General features: G+C 51.8%; 8 protein-coding genes across 8 annotated transcripts; 5 read left to right on the top strand and 3 right to left on the bottom strand.

The window, feature by feature from the left end:
- Positions 1-649: 649 nt before the first annotated feature.
- COCSUDRAFT_13649 (serine O-acetyltransferase) lies at positions 650-2030 on the top strand (the record flags this gene model as incomplete). The annotated part of the gene is made up of 5 exons (XM_005649979.1): positions 650-796; positions 907-1068; positions 1186-1338; positions 1446-1656; positions 1813-2030. The coding sequence occupies 5 exons, from the start codon at positions 650-652 to the stop codon at positions 2028-2030; spliced, it is 891 nt and encodes a 296-aa protein (XP_005650036.1).
- A 1200-nt stretch (positions 2031-3230) lies between these two features.
- On the top strand, positions 3231-5660 carry COCSUDRAFT_13916 (putative thioredoxin-disulfide reductase; the record flags this gene model as incomplete). The annotated part of the gene is made up of 8 exons (XM_005649978.1): positions 3231-3491; positions 3609-3705; positions 3814-4016; positions 4208-4370; positions 4494-4603; positions 4727-4897; positions 5157-5360; positions 5493-5660. 8 exons carry the CDS (start codon positions 3231-3233, stop codon positions 5658-5660), a joined length of 1377 nt encoding a protein of 458 aa, XP_005650035.1.
- Positions 5661-6563: 903 nt separating this feature from the next.
- On the top strand, positions 6564-9444 carry COCSUDRAFT_22711 (26S proteasome subunit P45). Its single transcript, XM_005649977.1, has 7 exons — positions 6564-6844; positions 7137-7388; positions 7546-7707; positions 7819-7965; positions 8159-8365; positions 8625-8885; positions 9107-9444. The coding sequence occupies exons 1-7, from the start codon at positions 6671-6673 to the stop codon at positions 9182-9184; spliced, it is 1281 nt and encodes a 426-aa protein (XP_005650034.1). The 5' UTR covers positions 6564-6670; the 3' UTR covers positions 9185-9444.
- A 947-nt stretch (positions 9445-10391) lies between these two features.
- Positions 10392-12154, bottom strand: COCSUDRAFT_13274 (DnaJ-domain-containing protein; the record flags this gene model as incomplete). The annotated part of the gene is made up of 7 exons (XM_005649976.1): positions 10392-10586; positions 10905-11012; positions 11148-11212; positions 11322-11430; positions 11510-11611; positions 11720-11863; positions 12056-12154. 7 exons carry the CDS (start codon positions 12152-12154, stop codon positions 10392-10394), a joined length of 822 nt encoding a protein of 273 aa, XP_005650033.1.
- Positions 12155-12938: 784 nt separating this feature from the next.
- COCSUDRAFT_40720 (hypothetical protein) lies at positions 12939-16283 on the top strand (the record flags this gene model as incomplete). Its single annotated transcript, XM_005649975.1, has 10 exons — positions 12939-12958; positions 13055-13205; positions 13308-13557; positions 13676-13824; positions 14065-14317; positions 14477-14651; positions 14819-14987; positions 15119-15349; positions 15616-15786; positions 15915-16283. The coding sequence occupies 10 exons, from the start codon at positions 12939-12941 to the stop codon at positions 16281-16283; spliced, it is 1938 nt and encodes a 645-aa protein (XP_005650032.1).
- Positions 16164-19927, bottom strand: COCSUDRAFT_46736 (hypothetical protein; the record flags this gene model as incomplete). The annotated part of the gene is made up of 8 exons (XM_005649974.1): positions 16164-17380; positions 17507-17671; positions 17777-17967; positions 18497-18529; positions 18728-18961; positions 19097-19304; positions 19425-19463; positions 19853-19927. The coding sequence occupies 8 exons, from the start codon at positions 19925-19927 to the stop codon at positions 17195-17197; spliced, it is 1131 nt and encodes a 376-aa protein (XP_005650031.1). The 3' UTR covers positions 16164-17194.
- A 382-nt stretch (positions 19928-20309) lies between these two features.
- Positions 20310-21794, bottom strand: COCSUDRAFT_32660 (proteasome maturation factor UMP1). Its single transcript, XM_005649973.1, has 4 exons — positions 21584-21794; positions 21267-21383; positions 21061-21161; positions 20310-20955 (listed from the first exon to the last, which is right to left on the bottom strand). Exons 1-4 carry the CDS (start codon positions 21584-21586, stop codon positions 20763-20765), a joined length of 414 nt encoding a protein of 137 aa, XP_005650030.1. The 5' UTR covers positions 21587-21794; the 3' UTR covers positions 20310-20762.
- A 450-nt stretch (positions 21795-22244) lies between these two features.
- COCSUDRAFT_40718 (hypothetical protein) lies at positions 22245-23864 on the top strand (the record flags this gene model as incomplete). Its single annotated transcript, XM_005649972.1, has 4 exons — positions 22245-22362; positions 23061-23204; positions 23321-23389; positions 23749-23864. The coding sequence occupies 4 exons, from the start codon at positions 22245-22247 to the stop codon at positions 23862-23864; spliced, it is 447 nt and encodes a 148-aa protein (XP_005650029.1).
- Between the last annotated feature and the right edge of the window lie 55 nt (positions 23865-23919).

Raw genomic sequence — 23919 nt, 5'->3', positions numbered from 1 at the left:
CGAGATACCTGCGGATGCGCCCTCACGTCATATATTTGCCAAAGCTGAACTTCCATCTCATCTTCCAACAAGATTTTGCGTTAAGCACGCCACATACTGCTGGTAGCCATGTTGGGATCCACTCCTGCTGCGTTGAGAAACGCAGGCTTTGCAGGACCCAATCCTCTCCAAAGTACGCTGATCTCCGCGCACATGATTTCAGTAGTTCTTGGGTAGTGTTAATGTATACTTTTTCTGCGTGCGGGACCCCGCCGCCCTCTGTCCGACATCTCCTGCGCACCTCAGTCCGCAGGCCTCGGGCGAAATTTAGGGCAGCTATAGGGGGGCTCAAACATTGCAAGCTGCTTGTTCTAAATCTTGTGTTGGTCCTGCAGGCCACGATCCTGCAGTATTCCCGCAAAGTCGCATATTCCCCACCCAGCGGTCCTCCAGGATTGTTCAGGCAGTCATCACTGAGCGCAGCTGGAGTCCCCCTAGCACTTCTGGACGTGTCAACAACTTGAATGGGAACATTGCTTGGAAAGAACAGTTGATCAGCCGAGACGAAGAGAGGACAGGTACGCTAATTCTGGAGCCTTTTGGTGCTGACAATCGTGAACTGGTTGGAGCAGCTGTCCAGTGTTGGGACCCCTCGCATACATGCGTGACAATGACCTATCGTAAAACCTTACCAGGGAATGGCACTTCCTTACACACGGATGACTGGCTTCCTTCGCTGGGCTGGCGACCAGCTCCTCACCACTTGAACTCAACAAAGCTGTGGGCGACAATCCAACAGGAGGCCAAAGACGATGCGGTATGTCATTTGTTACCAGTGCATTGCAATGGGAGTGCGTTGTGCCGTACATTTGGGCATACACCTTTCCTGCGGGGGACACGTTTGTGACAGTGGTGCTGTTGCAACAGGCAGAGGAGCCGGTCTTGGCAAGCTTCTTGCATCAAAACATCATTTCCCACTCGTCTCTTGGCAAAGCAATGGCGGTCCTTTTGGCCAACAAGCTGTCCAGTCGCACTCTGTTGGGCACACAATTAATGCAGCTGATATCAGAGGCTTACAGGGATGACCCGGTGAGTCTCTCCGCCAGACATGATTTGTGCATTGAAGATAACTTGCACTTGAGAGCGTGCCCATGCAATTTTGCTCACTGTGGAGCTGCTATTTATTCTGATGGCTGTCTGCTGCAGACAATTTTGGAGGCATGCGAAGCTGATCTGCACGCGGTAGTTGACCGGGATCCTGCATGCGAGAAGTTCTCCCAGTGCATGCTCTACTTCAAAGGCTTCCAGGCCATCCAGTGCCATCGCCTGAACCATTGGCTCTGGAGGAATAATCGACGGGTGCGCACCAGCTCTTCTTTGTCTGCGTGCATCTTTTGGGGCCTCCTTTGTGCTATGCGCAAGCACTCATTGTATGCTTGCTGAAGGACTTGCTTGTTGCTATGCAGGAGCTTGCGGTGCTACTGCAGAGCAGAGTGTCAGAGGTGCTGCATGTGGACATCCATCCAGCAGCATCCATAGGCCGCGGCATTTTGATGGATCACGCCACAGGCATTGTGATTGGAGAGACGGCTATGCTCGGGGACAATGTGTCCCTCCTGCACCAGGTCACCCTGGGAGGATCAGGAACTGGGAAGGGTGTGCGTCACCCACACATTGGTGAGCACCTTAATCCATATGCACCTTTCTTTTGCCTCAATCAGAATTAGCGAGGTTCAGCTGGTTGTAGTTGGATCTGCTGTTGAGTTCTGCACATTTTTGCAAAGGGCCTGTGTGCGCAAGAAGCACAAAGCTGAAAGAATTGTTGCTGGACAGGGCACGGAGTGCTGCTGGGAGCAGGGGTGTCTGTATTGGGCCCGGTTGAAATTGGGCCAGGCAGCAAAGTGGGCGCTGGCAGCGTGGTTGTGACCGACCTGCCCTGCCACTGTGTGGCTGTGGGTGTGCCAGCGCGCATCATCAGGCAGGCCTGCGCAGAGGAGCCGTGTGTCAACATGAACATGGTCGCCGATTTTGTTCTAGATTACACCATTTGATTTTGCGTGCAATTTTGGCCTGTCCCTTGGATCTCCTGCACACACGTGCATGCTAACCCGTAATATCTATAATTGACATTGCAGAATGCAGTTGCCTCGGGTAATAATTATATTGAAGTGACTGCTGCCCCCAGTCTGCCTTTGCGGTGGGGGAGACCCTGTCAACTTGACACTGTTAGTCAGGAAATCCAAAAAATTTTCTAAGGCATTTCGTTTTGGAAGCCTTCTTGTGAGAATCACCATCCCAACTTGGAGCTTCAAGCGGAGCTCCAAGTAATTGCTCAAGTTTAAAATTATGCAGGGTTGCATGGTGAAGAGCATGTCATTTGATGATGCTTGTGAATGACTGACCATGATGGCATAATTGCTGGCATGAAGTGGTGCACAGCATCGTGTCACGCCATGTATATGTCATGGGTTATTCCAGTGTGATGACGGTGCCACAGTGTGGTCTTGACCGTCAGTGAAGTGACTTTGGCCAGAAGTCGAACCCCTTTCAGCGGGCCCGTCCATATGAATGTCCTGTTGATGTGCAGACCCAGGTGCTCAAACACTGACAATGTCTGCTGCTGCGAGAGTATCTCGAAATTTTTAGAACGCAACATGCAGGTCATGTGTCACAAAGGCTTACGTAAAAATACCGAGTGTGACCACGTGGCACTCTCGATCTCCGAATGGCCAGACGATCATCAGGACTCAAAATTTCAGGAAGGGACGCACTTAGTCCTTGTGCGTCGTCAAATATAATCTGTTTCAGGAGTGTTGAAAGACATGGAAACAGCCATTCGAGGCCCAGCCTCTCTTCCCTGTTGTTCTCACCATGTGCAAGCGTCGAGCCTGCCGCACGCCATGCACTCTCATACTCCCAGTGCATCATTCCATTTGACAAGGGAAAGTTTTGGGAGTTCTTCAGCAATCCTTCGTGTCGTAAGATTGCAGAAAAACTGCCGTGGCCTGCTGCAAAGCCGGCAAGCTCGCAAAATCCTCTGTAAGAGCACAGATAACGGACCAGGTGCGTGCATGGATATTAAATTGTTCTTAATTTTCGACAAGGTGCATGGATCATCCTTGATTAGATGCCATGTACTTCCTTTTGGAGGGGATCGTGAAATCACTTTCCGAAGCTGAAAAGGAGAGTAAAGGGCTTAAATTGGAGTGCACCTGTCCCGGGGCTCCTGCTTGCGGACGGGAGTTGTCCTGATGGCATTTCCTGGGCTTGCTGCAGGGGACCTTGAAGTACGAGAAGAGGTCCAAAATGTGGTCATTATTGGCAGTGGCCCAGCTGGCTACACTGCAGCAATCTATGCTGCAAGAGCAAACATGAGGCCGCTCGTGTTTGAGGGATACCAGGTTGGTGGTGTGCGTGGTGGCCAGCTCATGACCACCACAGAGGTGGAGAACTTCCCAGGCTTTCCGGAAGGAATAACTGGTCCAGACCTCATGGACAAGATGCGACAACAGGTGGGTCATTTGTTGCTTATTACTTTGCTGGTTTCCAATAAGGGAGCAGTACCTGAGGATTGCCATGCTTCCTTGCTATAGCTGGTGTTGATGGCTGACTAGTTCGCTTTACTGTAGTCGGAGAGATGGGGAGCAGAACTCATCACAGAGGATGTTGAATCCGTGGATCTTCAGTCGCGGCCATTCTTGATACGGACCACTGATACTGAGGCGAGTCCCTCTTGTTCCTGCTGATAGCGTCAGATGTGCCCCACCCTGCTGTGGTTGTCGTGCCTTGCGCTGCTTTAAAATGCTTATATCTGCAATCTTCTACAGGTTCGAGCGCACAGTGTCATCATAGCAACGGGCGCCACAGCAAAGCGGCTTGGGATCCCCAGCGAACAGGAGTTTTGGAACAATGGCATCTCGGCCTGTGCAGTCTGTGATGGTGCCTCCAGTAATTTCAGGCAGCAGGAACTGGCAGTGGTCGGTGGTGGGGACACAGCTGCCGAGGAGGCAATGTATCTCACAAAGTATGGGAAGAAGGTGTGAGACGCCCCACATCTGTTTCTGGTGCAAAGGCCTCTACCATGTGAGGATAGACGATTTATCACAGCTGTGCTGTCACAAGCATTGAACAACAGCAAGTATCGAGCCAGACGGCAGGATATTTCCTGAGATGTTCCTAAGCAATAAACTTTATTGCTTTATTGAATAAAGTGATGTTTCTTGGACAGGTGCATCTGCTGGTGAGGGGCCCAAAGATGCGCGCGAGTGCAGCCATGCAGGATCGGGTGCTAGAACATGAGAAGGTGGAGGTGCATTACAACACGATGGTGGACGATGCATATGGAGACAAGAAGGGCTTGAAGGGCCTGGTCTTGAAGGACACATCGAATGGTGAGGAACTTCTGACATTGCATTATTGCACCTCTTCATTGTATAAGGATGCTCTGATTCCACACATGCGATGTCTTGCTCGTCTGTCTTGCTCAAAAATAGAGTTTAAACTTGCTTGCGCAGGTGAGGACAGGAAGCTGGATGTGCGCGGCCTCTTTTATGGCATTGGTCACCAGCCAAACAGCCACATCATCGAGGGCCAGGTTGAATTAGATGACAAGGGCTATGTCAAGGTGAGCATCACCTTCTTGCGCTTTGGGTATCAGAATAGAATAGGTTGCACTTGTGTGGCGCGCTGCCACTGACAGGATGAGAACATTGTTACATATGTTGACTTGGACATTGCTTGCTCCCAGGTGCGGCATGGGGTGAGCACCAACGTGGAGGGTGTGTTTGCTGCGGGGGACATCCACGATGTGGAGTGGCGGCAGGCCGTCACAGCAGCAGGCTCCGGCTGCATGGCTGCCCTGTCGGCCGAACGCTACCTGGCAGCCAGTGGTCTCCTCATCGAGTACCACCAGCAGGAGGTATGCTGCACACGGGGTATTTGAAGCTTGAAGCGGGGATATTGAGGCCCCATGCATCACAGCAATGGACAGGCTGCAGGCGCAGAGCATGTGGATTCTGGGGTCTTCTGACTGTCTGCTGTGCAGAAGCAGCAGGCATAGAGCATGTGATCTTGGGGGTCTTCTGACTAACTCTTGTGCAGAGCAGCAGGCGCAGAGCGTGTGATTTTCTGAGCCTCTTTGTCTGGCTGCTGTGCAGAAGCAGCAGGCGGCCAATGAGCAGGAGCACACGAATGGGAAGACTGTGGGCCTGCCGCCCGGTTTTGATCCAGCAGCAGACCGGCACAAGGGAGAGCTCGCCTTGCGCAAGCTGTACCACGACAGCGACCGGCTCCTGGTGGTTCTGTACACTTCGCCCACATGTGGACCCTGCAGGACGCTCAAGCCCATCTTCAGCAAGGTGGCTGACGAGTTCAGCGGAAAGGTGCGTTGCATTGCCACCGTTGCTATCACCTTTTGTCACTGGCATGTGATTGACCTTGGACAGGCTCTGCAGCCTTGTGGTTTGGTGAATTGGGTGAGATCGTGGTGAAAGTGTGGGCTTGTCACCTTGCAGCTTCACTTGGTGGAGATCGACGTAGAAGAGGACGCACAGATTGCTCAGGCGGGCGGCATTACTGGCACGCCAACTGTTCAGCTTTTCAAGAACAAGGAAAGATTGCACCACTTGCCGGGGGTGAGGATGAAGAGGGAGTACAGGCAATTGATAGAAGCAGCACTGTAGCTGAGCGTACTGAAATGCAGTATTTTAGCTAGCAACAGTTTTCTGGTAGGGAATTTCTGCACCTGTTGATACCTCTGGTGGCTCAGATTTGGGAATTCTTTCTGTTGATACCTTGCAGCACAAGAGACTTGTAGACCTACGAGCTGACTTTGCCTGGCACGTATCCAATACTGCAGGATTTTCTGAATTCATTGAAATTTAGATTCAGAGGATGCATACGCAAGAACAGTTCGCACTGTGATAGCTTTGAGTTTGGATTGTTGAAATTATACTGGACATGGGTGCGGCTTGCGCGCCGGTGATCATTGCGCACAGTACTGCGCTGCCAGCATGCTGGCAACCAATGTCTTAGGGTTGTAAATGCCAGAAATTGCAGTGCTTGCAATCCGTTTTGTCATATCTAAAATTTAATAGCATAGCCGGTCGGCTCCTCAATGTCACAATTTACACAGAGACGGAATTTGCATGCCAGCTGGCAACTCCAGAGCTCGAGCAACTCAAGTTTGTAACGGCGCACTGCAATACGTGGCATGCATAATGATTCTTGAGAACAGCTGATACAGCTGGACTGGGCAACCAGCAGCAGTCACTGACCCAGTATCGGGTGTGCTGACCGTGAATTGGGTGCTGCTAGCCGCTAGCGCGGCGCTGGCGCATGCATGCATATGCCGTCTGCGGATAGGGTCGGGCGGCCGCGGCCAGGTAGGTGCAGCACATGTGTAACAGTTCCCTGGTCAATCTTCCGAAAGATTTGAACGCGCAGCTGCAACTTGGTTGAACCCATCAACTCTTGGGGCTGGTGCGCCCCAGGACAGGCCCAGTTTCCATTAGTAACACATTACAAGAAAGCCTGGCAAGAAGTGCATCTCAGCATTCGAGCAAGCAAACAATGTGCTGGCCTGAAGCGTTGTGAATGGCTTGAGTACTTCTCTATAGCATCCATCGTATCTGGGTCCCTGTGGTTCGATTGAAGCGCCTATCTTGCAGGAAGTGCAGTTGCATAGCCCAGTATGGACATCTATGACGAGATTTTCGAGGATGGCGGGGATGCTTTGCCGCGTGAGTTCGAGAGCATGACTGCAGATGATATTCTCAGGAGAACGAGGCTGCTGGACAATGAAATACGTGTGCTGAAGGACGAGTCCACACGATTAAGTTTGGAGCAAAGTGGCTTGAAAGAAAAGGTGGGAACCAATGTTCCATTCCTTTTTCATGTTGATTCTGCCATTTAAATCACCTGTATTTAGTTTCCTATCACCCATTGTGGACTCGCTGCAGCTACAATTATTGGAGTTTTGCTTGATTGTCAGTGACTTATGCTGGGGGGACAATGCCAATGTTCAAATACACTGTGCTCCAGCCAGAGCACTTTCACATGATGCCCAAAGATACATCCAATGCCGGCTGCTACGTTGTCTTACAGAGTGAGGACATTCTGGAAGATTCAGTCTCTGATCACCACTCTCGTCTGTATAGATAAAGGAGAATAAGGACAAGATCAAGCTGAACAATCAGCTACCGTACCTAGTGGGAAATGTGGTGGAAGTCCTCGAAATGCAGCCAGAGGAGGACGAAGAGGAGGATGGAGCCAACGTTGACTTGGACTCTCAAAGACGCGGCAAATGTGTGGTCCTGAAGACTTCCACACGGCAGACAATCTTTCTTCCGGTCGTGGGGCTCGTGGATGCAGACGCTCTCAAGCCTTCAGATCTTGTGGGTGTCAATAAGGTGCGCCTGCAACATACCCCACCTCGCACCACACTAGTCTTGTGGGCTTGAAAGCCCACACAGCTTCTTGTGCATTGCATCCTGTAGCTCAATATGACTGCTTGCTATCAGCTGCAGATGAACAATTTCAACTGATTACTCTTCAAAATGCCCGCAGGACTCGTACCTGATCCTGGACACTCTGCCAGCCGAGTATGACTCGCGCGTGAAGGCCATGGAAGTGGATGAGAAGCCCACAGAGGATTACAGTGACATTGGCGGCCTGGACAAGCAGATACAGGAGCTTGTAGAAGCCATTGTCTTGCCTGTCACTCACAAGGTGAGCATGCATGCATCCTTGAATCCATACCGTGATGGCGCTGATGGCCTCCTTGCATCCTGCTCAAGCATCTACAGAAGAAACCTGATGCAATGTTCGGCTTGCCTGAAGGACCGCTTCAAAGCGCTGGGGATTCGGCCGCCCAAGGGAGTGTTGTTGTACGGTCCACCCGGCACAGGAAAGACCCTCTTAGCACGAGCCTGTGCAGCCCAGACCAACGCTACCTTCCTGAAGCTCGCCGGCCCCCAGCTCGTGCAGGTCCGCGTCCTACGCACCTCTGCAGCTCTCATCATGATCTCACTTTTTATTTTTAACTTTAGTCGGCAGTGGGCGGAAGGTCACAATCTGGACCACTTCCCAGACATCCATCACATGCATGAGGAGGCGTTTTATGCCCATGGTCCTGGGAGGTTGCTTGTGCTGAATGGCGCACAATCACTGTGGTGCGCAGATGTTCATCGGTGACGGCGCGAAGCTGGTGCGCGACGCATTTGCGCTGGCCAAGGAGAAGTCGCCGTGCATCATCTTCATCGATGAGATCGACGCCATCGGCACCAAGCGCTTTGACAGCGAGGTCAGCGGCGACCGCGAGGTGCAGCGCACCATGCTGGAGCTGCTCAACCAGCTCGACGGCTTCTCCTCCGACGACAACATCAAGGTGGGCTCCCCCGCCTGACCACCGCCCCTCCACCGAATGGTCTTCCTGACGGGATCGGTAGGGGGAGGTTGGGGAAAATATCGCCTGTAAGCGCATGCCCCTCTGGTGGCAGAAGGAAAGAAGCCAACATCTATCTGAACAGGGGGCCAGGTCCTGTGGATGCGAAGACGGTGGGGAAATGAGATGTCCTGTCTGTCTATGTTCTGCTGGTGGGAAAGAACCATGGGTGTGCTGACAGAGGTAACGTGTGGCATGGCAGGTGATAGCGGCCACGAACAGGGCGGACATTCTGGATCCAGCGCTGATGCGCTCGGGGCGGCTGGACCGCAAGATCGAGTTCCCGCACCCGTCGGAAGACGCGCGCGCCAAGATCCTGCAGATCCACTCGCGCAAGATGAACGTGTCGCCGGACGTCAACTTTGAGGAGCTGGCGCGCTCCACCGACGACTTCAATGCTGCGCAGCTCAAGGCCGTCTGTGTGGAGGCTGGCATGCTCGCCCTCCGGAGAGATGCCACCGAGGTGTGGCTTGCTTCAAATGCTTTGGCCTCGTTTGCTGCTGTGCACCATTTGTAAAGCCTATTCTATTCATCATATATTAGAATTGTGAAGCTTGCCTGGCCCCTGCATTTGGTGGCTTAAAGCAGACCTGAACGGGATTCTGCTTGTGTGTCGAGGCCTGCATAACTTTTGGTGCGACTATGCATGCATGCAAGTTGTCACTTGTGCGTTGCTCTGTGCAGGTGAATCATGAGGACTTCAATGAGGGCATCATCCAGGTGCAAGCCAAGAAGAAAGCCAATCTTTCATACTATGCATGAACTGCCACAGCGATCGACCCAAGCAAGGAGACAGGCTTTGCAAACTGTGCACTGTCTGCCTGGCTGTGTGCATCGCTTTAAGCTTTGTGTGTGAGGAGCGTGTTGACCTGCCAATGCCACATGTCATGTTGGGGCACCTTGTACGCACAGAAGACATGACTTGAAACTTTCAGTTTCCCCTGAAAGGCAAATTGATATTCATTCCAAAGCTGCACCGCATGAGCTGCAAAATGCCAAGATCTTAAGATTTCTTCTTGCACCTCCTCAATAATAGCCAGGGCCATCAAAGCCCGTGAGAATACCACTTACAAAAATACCCTTTGCAAAATAGAATTGCAATTTGAAGGTCCCATACAGCAGCTACGTAGCTAGTATACTAGCCAGAGCTCTATAGTATATGCCCATCGATGAAGCACTCCAAGTCGAGGCCTCACTTATGGATTCATATCGAATTCTGCGAACTTGATTAACAGATGATTAACCAACGATGATTTCATGCAAACTACTCGAAAGCTCTAGAGATCTGCTCATGCACATGCAAAATCCTGCGCTGAAGAATAATACAGGTCTCCTCTCATCTGGTATTGGTTGTTCCCACTATGGTTGCCAATCGAGAAATTTCTCATGATTGCAACTTACGATTCGCTTTGCAGAATACATCATCCTTCCCATAGCAAGCCCAGATTTCTAGGTCACGCAGGAGGAGAGGTGGTGCCATTGAGCGCATAGCAACTAATGTTTACTCATCATCAAATTGCAGTCTGATCTTAGTCTTCTACTACGGTACACTATTCTCTTCTCGTGTCAAGCGTCCTCACATGCTTTGTAGTTCGCCACACCCAGCTCCCAAAAATTCTTCTCTTCGCCGTAAGAAAATTGCAATGTTGTACAGCTCAAGATCAATGTCTCTCGCCAAAAAAAGAAATATACAGCAGCACACGTGGATTTAAAACTGGCTGCGCAACATGAGTGTTCCTGGTGAGACTCACTTCTTGCTCTGTGGCAAGTGCCCAACTGCACCACTCTGCCTGTTCCGCTGAAAGTCTCGCCACCTGCGACATCATCAGTCCTCCCTCAGCAACATTCTAGACACCCAGATCACAACATGAAGTATATCACAATCTTTGGCCCACTCCAGCAACGCAGCAACACACACGTACTATAGAATCTATATAGTATAGATATAAACCGGACACCATTAGTGAATTTACCTTCTGGCAGATGCCGCAGTGGCTGCTGCAGCTTCCTGCGCTCTGCCTCCAGTAGCAGTCGAGTTCCCACCACCTCCACTGTAAGCGCTGGCTGTGGCGGCCTCCTGCCCGCCCCACATCCAGCCGCGCTTGGGACCCTCCCGTCTGGCCCTGATGCGCGCCTGCCGCTTCTCCCATGCAGTGGCAGCTTCCTGTGTTCATGGGAAGCCGATGACATCAGCTTCACACATTCCTCTTCAGGTATTTTGAACAAGTGACGCCCGCAGCGGCCGCGAGGCCAATCGACCCTGATGGGTTTGTTGCTGATCACCCCAGGTTTCCTTAATACCCCCATTTTTCACAGGCGTCTGTTATACATATTCCACCAAGCCACGTGATCACAAAGGCAAATAGACTTGCAATCGACTGGCCAGAAATCTGTAGATAGGAAAGATGGGCAATATTTGTACTAGCTGAGGTGAGCACGAGCCAAAGATCCTTGCACAATTAACACGGGCGCATGTGCTCACCATGAAGACATCAACGCCGCTGCCGCCACCCATCATCAGGATCCAAGCATCCACCCTCTCCATCTTGGCCATTGTGGTCTCAAGCAGAGCTAGCTGTGGTGCTGTCACCTACACAGAGACATAGCAGGACCATATTGACAACTCTGGCTGAAATCTTCCTTGTCTGCGCCACTCTGATAGACATATCCTGCTGCAGAGTACGCTGTTATTGACCAGCACTCAAAACATTTGGCAAGACCTTACCCAATGTATGCAATTCACAGGACAGGTGTCAATCGCTTCCTGCAGTAGTTCATCTGTGCTGCCACCTGCGCACCACAGTTGTGATGAGTGGTTCAGACAGAGATGCATGCCTCAGGGAAAAAGCAACACGATTTGATGTGACAAGAATTATCTGGCATCAGTCCTTTTGCGCACCTTGCTGCATTGCCCTAGCTCGACCATACTCATCCTCTATTGCGAATGTTTTGGGGCATACATTGGTGCAATTCTTGCATCCGATACAGTCATACTCGCTGACAAACACCTGCAATGAAAGTGACAACGTCAGGCACAGTCAAGTGGACAATACAGGCATCAAGAGGCAGTGATGTGTTGCCACATACCTGGCTCCGCTCATAACTTGTGTCATAGAAGGGGTTTAGCGCATTGCCAGAGAATCCCGCAATTGCATCGTAAGCCTCACGCTTCTCTCTGTCCATCAAGGTCTGCACTTGCAACCAAAAATGGAATTGTTCTCTGCAAAGTGACGCAACTGCAGAGATGAAGTATCCAGCACAAGAGCGCGGTCTCACACTTTCAAACTAGCTGCACACCTCATAGATGTCGTTGACAAATACACAGACTTCCTCTGCTGAGCTTTCATCATCTTCTCCCTCCACGCTGACCACATCTGGGTGGCAGGCTCTCATTACTCTGTAGTAAGCCTGCTTGATCTCCTTCTCAGAAGCGTCTGGGGTCTGACATACACACAACATCAGATCAGACCAAGACTTGAGACAGACATCATGCTGGGTGTGACACAACGAGCCATCCGTTAGCCCAAATGATCGAGCCAGTGGCAATTCTCTGGCAGTTTTCAAAAGTCTGGGCTGGGGGTGATAAGTTTACTTCAACAGGTGGATCAAGGATCCTTGCATGTCTGGACTCACCACGCCCAGGATAGCGTAGAAGTCTTCAGCTTCGTCGTTCACTCCTTCGTTTGTTTGCGCCTCGTAGGCAACAGATGGACAAACAAGTATACTCTGCATCAACTTGCCACGAGATATTGATACATTATCTCTCAATCGAACACGGCTCACTCGCCTGGGACATCCAAACGGAAGCCGATTAGCGGCCAGACCGTTGCAGATCGCACCCGTCAGGGGCCTGCTCAGACATGACAAGGACATCTAACTCGACCAAAAAAAGTCAAACTTTGGACTTTTGCTAGGTGCGTGGTCGGTCTACGGATGTATCAGATAAATCTCTTTCTATGAAAGACAACGTCACTAGGCGACTATCCTATATACAACCGTTCCAAAACTCGCAAAAAGTGCGCGGGCCAAAAATCTTCGAGGGAAAAAATCCGATGGCTTTCCACGTCATACGGCATGATCTGTGATGATCCACTTTGCAGCCCAGCAACCATGGACCCAGGCACACCCTGAAGGACATTGGAGAGATGAGAAGTTCTAATGTATTCTCATTCTGGCATTTCGCAGGTTTGTGACGAGACAGCCGGCTCTTGAGAATCACCAACGTCAGCGAATAAAAATGGACAACCTGTGCCCCTGAGCGCAGCATTGTGTAGCTGTTCTCAGGGGTGATATCCACAAAGTTTGTGTGCCAAGGCAGGTGGGCAGTCATCCCTGTACAAATCTCAAAACGGCGTATCCTGCTCAAAGGATGCAGTGTGACAGTAGGACTTCATTACTTACATTTTTCTAGCACATGTCACTTCAAGGCAATCCTGATGGCGTATTAGAACTTTCAGGACATCTGTTGTGCTCCAGGTGATTTATCAGGGTTCTTTCCACTTGGAGTGCACTCCACATGTCAGCAGTCTGCACAAGGTAAGGCGTCACTCCCGCTGTAATGGGTGCAATATATACAATCCGTTATGCACACTGGCAAGCCCATGTTCATCACACGAGTGCTGGTCGCTGTAGGGTTGAAGAAGTGCTAGGCAACCGAGACCTGCTCCAGCGTGTGTTCCGCTTGGTGCTTGGTGGCAAGGGAGATTCCAGCAGTGTGGTGCCCCTTCACTTTCAGCATGCACAAAACTGGGGCCAACTGCTTCTTGTCAACCAATTTTGGAAGGTACTTTTGTTAATCCTATTATGACTTCTGTTCTTGCTGGAAATGCTCCGTTCAGTTGAACGCCGTTGTGCTTCTGGAGATGACAGTCATGCTGACGTGCAGGATGTGGGTGCTGAGCTGGCAGCAACAGCCCCACTGAGCGTAACATTCGAATCGGAAATTGGCCTGGCCCATGCGTCGTCAGGAGATTTCCGCGTTCAAGAATGTCATGTGGATCTGGTGACCGCAGCAAAATGGGTCAGTCTATTGAGGGACAGCCCGCTGAGCGGCTGCCTGCGCAGCGCCACCTTGAGTGACTGGAGTGTGGTGAAGGAGGATGCGCTCCTGTTCTTTGAGGAATCCTGCTGCGAAGGTCCGTTGGATCCTCACTGTTTTCTTGGTGCAATTGGTGTTCTGAGGGGTCAGCGCTCTTTAAGAATGCTGCAAAATTAACTTGTATCTACTAGAAAGCATGAGCTTCATATTTGCAGGGTGTTTCCCGGCGCTGGACACCATGTACTTCAGGAGGATCATTCCCACGCACCTGATGCTGCCCAGCCAGATCACCCATGTGGGCCTGATGGAGATCCGACCCCCCTACGGCAGCCTGCCTGCCGGGGCCTCTGGCCAATTCTATGTGGTCAGTCGCTCCCCTTTCCCCCACTCAAATATGTCGCACTCACCACTCCTTGCCTGAAGGTGATGACGAAAGATGCGCGCTGACAGCGCAGTAAAATGTCCTCTTCATTCAGTCCCATGCATCATGCTGCTTCCTTTCATTGAAAGAAATCAGGTGACATCTAGGCACCAGTATGCAATAATCGCTGAAATACTCACAGCATCGTGAATAAAGACTAGACGGTATTCTTGGTTGTTGCAGAAATTGAGGCGGTTGGAGATCCTGGATTCGCTGGAGGTGGTGTACGTTCCCATGAGCAGCTACTCCATGCGGCTGCACGCCGTCCGTCTGACGGAGTTCCTGTTCATTCCTCGGCTACGAGTCCTGCGCCTGACCGTCCCAGGCCTGTATGACGAGGCAGACCGCGCCAGCTTCCTGGGGCCCATCTTCATCGAGCAGCTGTGCAAGGGCAGCCTGCAGGAGATCGACATCACGCTCATTACCGATACCGACGGTGAGACAGGAGAAGCCCATTTATGGTTTTCCCTTCTTTGGATCAATCGCCAAACGGCACAGCCTGCCTCTCATGTTTCAGGGTGCATGATTTTATTTTCTTGCACCAAGACGGAGTCAGTGGACAGTTCCATATTTACGTGCCTGTGGCGTGCTCCAGGGGAGCGCAGCGAGGATGGGCAGGAGCTGGCGCGCGTGGTGCAGGAGGTGTGCAAGAAGGCGGGGGACCTCTTTGCATGCACCTACTATGGCCCCGGCTCAGGCGAGCACTCCAGGGACCCCCGGGTTGTCTTCAATCGCCGCAGCATCCCGCGCGGAGATGCTCTGCAGGCCATGTGAGATTCCCAAGCCTCTCTAATCTGTAGGTCTATTTTCAAAGCAGTGCTCCAATGCATATGTGTCCCCCAATGATTTTCTACTCTAGGTCATCTACAGTAACAATCTGAAGTGTCCACTTCCGTCAATCTTGGAAGGCCTTGTGTGCGACCTGCAGTGTGCGCAGAGCGGAGGGCCTGGGGTATCTGGACATGGGGACAGACTTCACAAAGCAGGTCCTCTTCAGCTCGACTGTCTGCGAAGCGGTGGCTGCCACTGGCCTGCCTGTGCACCTGCACTTTGGCTGGCACATGACCTCTGAGGAGATTCTGTGCCTCGTCCAGCTCAATATCATGGTGGGGTTCCAGTGCTGGGCCTGGCTGGCAGCTACAGAGTTTTATCTGACATGCAAAGAATGCCTCAACGCCGATGTCCTGTGTTGGTTGCTGGTGGGCCTGTGGTGAAGTGTGCTGGGCCATGCTTGCAGGTGGGTGGAATTGAGTGGTTCCACAAGGAGACACGCGGCACCAAGGCCTTGACCTCGCCAGCCTGGAAGGAGCCCGCAAAGACTGTGACTGTGCTGCGCAACCTCTACGTGCGCGAGTTTGACAAGTCGCTGCCAGCAGAGTACCCCGGCTTGCTTGAGCTCGGGCTGAGGGGCCGCCCGCGGCCCATCATGATCCCCTCTGCATGCAGCCACCTCTCGCTCACCTACCAGGTCATCATAACTCCCCTGCTCTCCTCCCTTTTCCACATTGTGGAGGTCTTTCCATGCAATTGGCAATCATAAAGTGCTGGACTGGAATGTGTTTGCATGCTTGAGCTCACATGGCAATTCCATGCATGACAGCCTGGGCAGGTAGTGGCATGCGCATATGGTACCTGTGATCCAGACCGAGTCTGGCTGGGAGTCTGATGGGCTGTTTTTATGCATCGACGCAAGTGGGTAGGATGGATGTGCAGGATGGGCGCGCGTGCACACAGGGGCTGGAGAGCCTGCTGCAGGTGAGGGTGCTGCGCCTGGAGCATGTCAAGGTGACCTGGCTGCCACCTCAGCTGGAGGAGCTGACGCTGGTCAACTGCCGCGCAGCTGCGCCGCAGCTGGCACAGGCCCTGCAGCTGCACCGCCTCACCATCGCCAGCTGCTCCATCCAGGTCAGCAGCTTCCTTTGAACCTGCTCGGCCTTGGACCAATGATTGCCCATGCAATGGTTGCAGTGCATTGACCAAATTCGATTGCGACTCATTCAAATCACGAAATCTGAAGAACATGTTTTGCCCAGGCGGGCAGTCTGGGAGGTCCTGGTGGGCAGTCCATCATGGACCTGGATGGCTGGGTTAAGAAGAGCAGGCCACAGCACCTGGCAGTGTACGACACAGTGGTCAGCTTGGGGGACAGCTGGGCCGCCTTTGCAGACCAGCTGGCGCTCAGCAAGATCCAGTCCGTGCACTTTGAGGGGTGCACCCTGGTGTCCAAGGAGGAGGAAACTGTGGCGCAGCCGGATGACTTCGTGGCCCACGTGAACAGCCTGCTGGATGATGTCTTCTCGGTGGTTGTCACGCCCCCAAAGGGCACCAGCCCCTACCAGTGCTCTGTCTCCAGGCGGCACCTCAGTGTGGAAACGCCAGAAGAGCCGCCTGAGGCCGTGTGAGCAGTGTCCTGGATGACAAGACCACCCAGCACCAGATGGGCCAAGTTGCTTTGGGCCTCTTTTCGGTGGTGTGTGACAACTACTGTGACCTGTATCGTATTAATTTGTGTATGACAGAACGTGGATGGAGAGACAGTCTGAAACGTTGTTATGGATGATGCCTACATCTCGGATGGAAGTTTCAGGTTTCAGCCGGGCTTTTTATTCACTATGCAGAGAGATAATGTGTTGATGAGCGATGGGCACCGACCATCTTTTTCGCAGCTGTTCACATCTTATGGTATCTGCCCTCGATGTGTAACCTGCACCTGAAAGGTGCCGTCACCACATGGGCCAATTTTGAAAGTTGTGTGTATGTGTTGGTAAGTGTTTGAGGGTGTTATATTTTTCACAATGGTGGAGCGGCCCTGTTGCGCAGCCTAGGGTATATTCTTCAAATTGAGCGCTCGAATGGTCAATAACTGTCAACTAACTTGTTGACGTTATACGGATGACCCATGCCCGTTGCCTTTCTTGCTCCTGTGAGCTTTTATGTGCATGCAGCTCAAGTGAGCATGTTCTTCGCCAATCCCGCTATTTTTTCAGATTGTCCAATAGTCGCAAATCGCTGTAATGTTACCCCATATGTCATGTTCTTATGATCTCGGCGGTCATTCCATGCTCAACCCCCTTGCCTTTGACATGACTGACAATCAAAGTGCATTTGCACTTGGTGGAATTCTTGAGATTTGGCACCCTCATTTGACACGCAGGTATCACAGGAACTGTGTTGACGCTCTTGCCACCAAGCTTTGGCGAACAGTGCAGGGCGGGGTAGAGTCACAAAACAATGACACTTGCACTTCGTATATCAGAAGAAATTTGTGTAAGCTGTTTCAGAGTTGCGATAACGCCGCTGTCACATTGATGGATCATCCTGCACTGTGGCTGACTGGAGCTGTGACAAACTTCCCATTCTTGTACTGTGACAAGTACTGCTCGGGGATGGCATGCTCCACTAGATCTGCCTCTGGCGTGGCGCCCGGCACGATGACATTCACCTCGCTGGATTTTGCAGTTGTGATGTCAACTCCCAGTGAGTCTGCAGACAGGTACAGCTGCAGCACACAGCCCAAGTCAGCCCAAGAAAGAGCCACGCTGATGAGTGTGCAGAGGCTTGACAGAACACCTGAAGTCAGAAGCGCGGACTGCAAGGTTGAACAGCTGAGGATAAAGTGTTGCACCTGCACACCGTCGCACTTGTCCACAGCGATGGTCGGCACCACCCCGGTGGCCTGCGCCTGTATCCTTGTGCTGTTCACTAGTTCACATGCCGCCACAATGTCCTCAAAGAGCAGGCCCACGCGCTGGCAGGAGTCCACTGATATCGCATTCACCTTCCCCTTCACCTGCAAAAACTTGATTGCGTCATGCTTTGACATCCGGGTCATGGCTGATGCAAAATTTTTGGCTATCATTCACTGTGCACAGCTGCTATAGACCAAAATTTTGACCTGGATGGTGGAGTTGGAGCACTTGTAGATGTACACAGCCTGGCGTGGGTTTGTGTCTGAGATGACAATCTCAGGGTTGCCCACATGGTTCTCAATCACCCACTTCCTGCCCTGCTCGCACTCTGTCCTCGGGGGCTTGCTTGCTGCTGGCTTTGCAGGTGCACTTTTGCTGCCAGATGTGCTGGGCACTTCTGCAATGCAAACACTTACTAGTCAGAAATAAATTTTTGACAAGCGCAATCAAGGACGAGGAAAGAAAAAGGTGAACAGGAGCTCTAATTTATTTGAGGACAGACACTTAGGATCTAGGAAGCTTTTCTTGCCCGCGCTTGAAGGCACGACGCCTGACCGGTCTATTCGATTCTTTGTCTTCATGTCATCAGTCACCTTGCGCAGCCCCTGGGTCACTGTGTCGCCCTGGTCAGGCGCCATGACAGACTGTCAATTGAGAGTCACTCTGGCACGTGTCCAAACATGAGCTCTGGCACCACAACGTATGCACCATGCAACAGGCTCATGCAGGAAGCTCATGCAAACAGAAAACGTGCAAGTATTCTGATCAGATCGCTAGCGAGGTCTTGGAGCGCGCCTTGTTGAGCTCTGAGAAGAGCGCGCTCATGCCGGCAGCAGCAGGCTTCCGGGGCGCGTCCTTCATGAGGCTACCGGGGCCCCCGGCGGGCATGGGAGGCGGTGGGGCCGGCGGACCTCTCCTTGGCGCACCATTGGAGCCAGCCGCCTGCACTGCTGGCGGCCCTGCCAACACCAGCGCATGAACTCAGCACCTCAAAAATTTTTCTTGAGCAAAGGTCCTGTGGGGGACCCAGAAAGTAGACGCAGAGCTTTAATGATTTGGACAGCTGCAGCACTTGCCGTTCATTGAAACGGCTATAAGGCTTCATTAGGCTCTCACATCTGTGGGACGAGAATGGAAGGACATGTGGGCTACCACACCTGCTGATGGTGTGCTTCCAGGCTTGAACTGGGACAGCGGGATGCCACTGGCGTTCCATGCCGGCCCCGAGAAGTGGTGAGTCTTCAGGTAGGTGCACAGGCCTTTCAGGAGGTCTTTGAGGGCCTTCACCCAGTCCGCATGTGGCGCTGTGCGATTCTCCAGCAGGATCTTGTTCGTCCAGAACTCTGCGCTCTGCAGATGGTTCTCCACATGCTTGGGTGGCGGGTCCATGCCTGCACGCAGCCATCACCCCTCTATTGTTTTTGCACCCTTCCTGACAGCGTCTTCCATCATGCACCCGGTCAGGTGAGGGGTCCACATCAAACTTGCCACTTTGTACATGGCATTTGTTGTCAGCCTGCCCTCACCGCAGGAGGGTCCGCTGTAGACAACCCAGCTCAGGGCAGGAAGAGCTTCGGCCACCGCCTTGCTGTAGTTGAATGCAGCGCTGCGTCGCCCCTGGGTGAGCTTGTCGGCAGCAGATATCTCCACACCGACAGGCTCAACGAGCTTCTGAAGGCCTCCCATGTCAGGCTGCTTGCACTGAGCAATGGCTTCCACAACCACGCGCTCAGCCTGCAAGCGCACATGCCTGTCTGGACTGCCAGATGACTGCCATCTATAAGGAGGTCATGCATTCATTCTGCAAAGCTTGCATCAGGCTCCCAATACAAGTAGTGGTGGCGCACTGCATACCTTGAAAGCTCTGTCCACAACTGTGCTGGCTTTGTGAACCTGCACAGCATTATTGAATCACATTTGATGCGCCAGGGAAACATATGCCACCAGCTTTTCTTGAAATGCCAACCGATCTTCACCTCATCTCCCAGGTCCTCAGATTTGGACAGCAGCGCAGAAACGTGAGGTGATACAAGTGTGTCCCATCCTTCCAAAGATTCGGTCGTCGACGAGCTCTTAGAACTCGCAGAGGACCCCTTGATAGCTGCGGCCGTCGGTTGCTTTGTTACATTACCAGGAGCAGCGGCACAAATCTGCGCAAAAGAAGGGTGATGGTGGGCTTGTATTGCAAGATGCAGACACGCAGGCCTCACAGAAACATGCAGTGCATCGCGATGCGATCTGAACAGGCGTCCAATAGGTTTTGGATTGGCTATGTCGCGCACCTCGGTCGCTTCCAGTCTTGCTGCGACACTTTCAAGCCGTGCAACAACAGCTTCAAGAGCTGCTGAACCAGACATTTTTGGAAAAGGAGTCAGCTTCACTTGCAATACATTAAATCCATTCACAGTCCTAGAATAACGACGATGTTTCTCTCAGAACCAAGTCATCTCCATCGGATTCTGTGTATCTCAGATGCATCAAGACTCTTGATGTTCTCCCCTGCCAAACGCCCCCTGCCCCTGGCCAGGCAAGCTGGCCATACATGGCACCCTTCTGTTCTGATCATGGCATCAGACTGATCATATGCATGTGACATGAGCACAACAGTATGCACATGCACGTTGTGGCTTTGAATGGTACCGCTGTCACAGCTGCACGGTGGAGTCATATGACATGCATGACTCATCAACGATTTCCTCCCACAGCTTCTCCCTGCTGGCATCATGCCATGATGGCATAATCATCATAAATGATATTAATATCATGATGATGCTGCAATTGCATTACTGCTTGCATTCCTTCAGTCACAGTGAAGTTGCCTCACGTGGCTACTGACAATTTATAGACGAAGGCCCACTTCAAGTCGATCCTCATCGCGGTCAATCAGAGTCTGTTTGTCTTCACTTCTAAGCAGCCGCTGCGGCTGTCAATCTAACACGCATCTGCATGCTGAAGGTGGACATCAATAGCAGCTGCAAATGACCAGAACTTTGCCGTGGCTGCCTGATCCAGCAAGGCTCCATAAAGGTGCAAACCTTGCATGCGATGTCTAGAAAGGTGTGCCTAGTTCACTTCCGGTGCTAGCCTTTTAGCACCGGATCTACAGCTGTGCTCTGGTGCAGAATACCACTTTCTGCATCATGTACTGCAGGTACTTCCCATTTCTTCCATCAGCAGCTGATGCTGGACTGCCTATATGATAGACCTTGTGACAGGCTGCAAGCCCAGCTTGTGCTTGGCCTCCATCAGTGAGTGCATGTCAGGCCCTGGAGATTCACTGTCTTCTGGAAGCCCGATGTAAGACTCAAAGCCAAAGTCGTCAAGCTCTCCGGTCAAGGACTGCAGACCCAACTGAGAAGATGGCATCCCCGGGAGCCTGCCAACCCTGCAGCACAGCACGGAATATCAATGCTTGTCCCTGCATTGAGGACTTACTGCGATGCAGCTAGGTACAGGATAAGTAAAAACAGCTCAGCCAACGGTAGCTTACTTGCTCAGAATCTGCTTGTCCAACTGCATCCTGGCCGGGAGAGCAGACCCATACAAGTTGCGCAGCATCCCCAGCTTCAGCTCCTCCTGGTTCTTGGGGTGCTGCAGCCAGTTAAATCATCAATCTTGCGCAAAGTGTATGATATCAACGCACAGCTGGAAGTCAGGGCTTTCAGGGACACTGGTCACAAGACATCAACCACCTACGTTCTTCTGGATGGCCTCAACAGGGTGGACAACCGATGCTTGGTCTTTCAGTGAGCTGATCCCCAAGCGCAGGGCATCATGAGGTTGGACCATATGAGGCAGAGCCTTTTGCTCGTCCTGCGTAAGGGCAAGTGATTTTCAGGACCAACTCGAAGTTCCTGAGATGCATTGACTCTCAGTTGACTAAAGTCATATGATTGAATACATGTCAGCAACGTTGCACTTCCCGAGATCGCATGCAAACTTGGGAGAGCAGCGATGAGAATAGTCAGATGGAAGCCACGTAAAGGAGACACTCCATGGACAGGACCGCATACCATTGGATAAGAGTGATAAGGCGATGTAATGAATTCTTCGGTGCCCTTCAATGGCAGGAAGTGTCAGTACGCCCGCTGCAAAGGGAACAAGTCTTCTACGATGTGGTTGATGTTCCTGTTATGTTCCTGCAAGATATTGAGACTGCTCTCGTTCACAAGATCAATCTAGAATTTCCAGAAACAGTTTGATCGAGGAAGACGTAGGAAGCGCAACAAGGAGGCGTGAAAGGCAAATGCCTTGCAAGCTCTACGGGACCTGCAAATTTACGGAAATTTGCACAAACGTCAGCAAAATCTTGTCGATGATCCCTGGCTTGGTGCATGGAGAATGCACGGTTGGAATCCTCACGCAACCTTGAACCAGACAATTTTGCCATGGATGCCACAATGATCGTGGACCGTGCATGAAGACGTCGTCAAGCTAACCATTTACTGCCCAAGAACAAGGTCTTCTGAGGGCACCATCGTGGTTTGAGTGAGGTGCGACGCAGCCTCAAAAGACTTACATCATCCATTAAGCGTTGTCTCTTGTATCATGTCGCCCATCAAGTGTCGCTCCTCATCCCAGCAGGCTGCATGCAACGCACGAGCGCGGGAAGTCTTGCGAACGCACAAGTGAAGCAGTAAATTTTGCTATTTGCAGGCGCAGGGCTGGGGAAAAATGGCGGAGCCACCGAAAATCAAGGGTCACTTTATCATCAACGTTGCAGAGGCTTCAGGAAAAAATAAGGAAGACCAACTCGTCTGGGATCCCAACTTCGTGGAGGGTTTTGTCAAAGGTACAGTGAATATTAAGTGGTCATTTGAGGGAGTGACAATCCGCAAATCCTTCTATGCCACAGTACTGAGCGACTTCTTTGGTTGGTCTTTGCAGTTGAAATTCGTGGAGGGGCCAAGAACGTCAAGGTATTTAACTCTACTGAGACTTGACAAGGCTTGGAGAACAGGTCATCTGTATATTGTTTGTGCAATACATTGCTAGTGGACTGCAAGACTCCTTCTGATCTTAAACAATTGTGCTTTCCAGGTCCAATCTACACCCAAACGTGTTCTTGCCAACTCCATCAACTGGCAAGAGGAGCTCGTCCTGTAAGTACCTGTCTGCCTGAGTCACTGATCATATCAAATAAGCGCGTCACATTTAAGAATGTCCACCAAGGAAGACTTTTGCTTTTGACACTTATCTCGAAGTCTGCCAAAATCTGGGGTGAAAAAGCTGACGTTTGGAGGTTTGACAGGGATGTCTTGGAGAATGCAACAGAGCTTCGGCTCATGCTCTGCAGAGAAAAACGATCTGGTACAAGGGTGGGCACATCAGTCATTGCAGCATGCGGTGATCTTCCTCCTCAATGGATGCAATGGGCCATGGTCTGGCGTGTCACTTTGCCCGGAATCTGCATGCAACCCTTCATGCACATCCGCAAGCTTGCAAATCTTTTGGTTGTCCTGATCTGAATGTGGACTTTTCATACCGCAGGCATCTTCGTGAATGACATCATGGATGCCGTTCCCATTGACAAGTACTTTGAGCTCTTCAAGCCAGGCGCCGGTGGGGAGGGGGGTTTCATCCGGATCAGCATGGACTTTGTGAAGACCTTGAAGGACCGTGGCGGCACCGCAGGTGACTCAAGAGATTGATGCGCCCGTATTGCAGCCTCCACCTTCCACTCTTGTCCAGAACTGATACAATGAACATTTATGATAGCAATGTGCTGATTGTGACTCACCTTTGCACAGATGGGGCAAAGGCACAGCCTGTGGGGTTCAAGCCTGCCTTGTCGTTCAAGGGGTACTCGCCAGAAAATGGTGAGTGCACGCATCTGTGCAAACTCCAAAGTGTGCACTCTCAGATGGCTATGACGGGAATGAGACAGACTCTGAAATTGACGTGACTGTCACAGGCACGGTCAGCTCGAGCAGGAGGCCATCTTCAAAAGATGCATCAAACAGCAAGCCGCCAAAGAAGAAGTGTGTGCTCTGTGTTTCATTGTCACTGTCATTGCTTGATTTACTGCACAAGTATACCTGCCAATTCTAACCAGATATGGATCATTTGCAAAGCAACACGGACCCCAGTGGCCTCTTCTGTGAGATCTGTGTCTGAAGTCGATGCGTCTCATGCAGGGGCTTCCCCTTTTGGAAGGTTGGGATTTTGCTGGCGGCAGTGGGCTTTGGGGCGCTGAAGATTGCCCAGGCCAAGAACATTCAGTTAGTGGTGAAAGAGAAGGATGGCAACTTGCAGAAGGAGGCCAAGAAGGGTCTCAGTTTCTTGAAGAAGTAGGAGGAAGCTCCTACATCGTGCTGTCCTTCTGAAGCTGAGTGTACATGCCTGGCGC

This window comes from Coccomyxa subellipsoidea (genome assembly GCF_000258705.1).
Source record: "Coccomyxa subellipsoidea C-169, whole genome shotgun sequence".
NCBI lineage: Eukaryota > Viridiplantae > Chlorophyta > Trebouxiophyceae > Coccomyxaceae > Coccomyxa > Coccomyxa subellipsoidea.
Note: the sequence above shows the minus strand (reverse complement) of the source record. Positions and strands in the feature narration are given on the sequence as shown.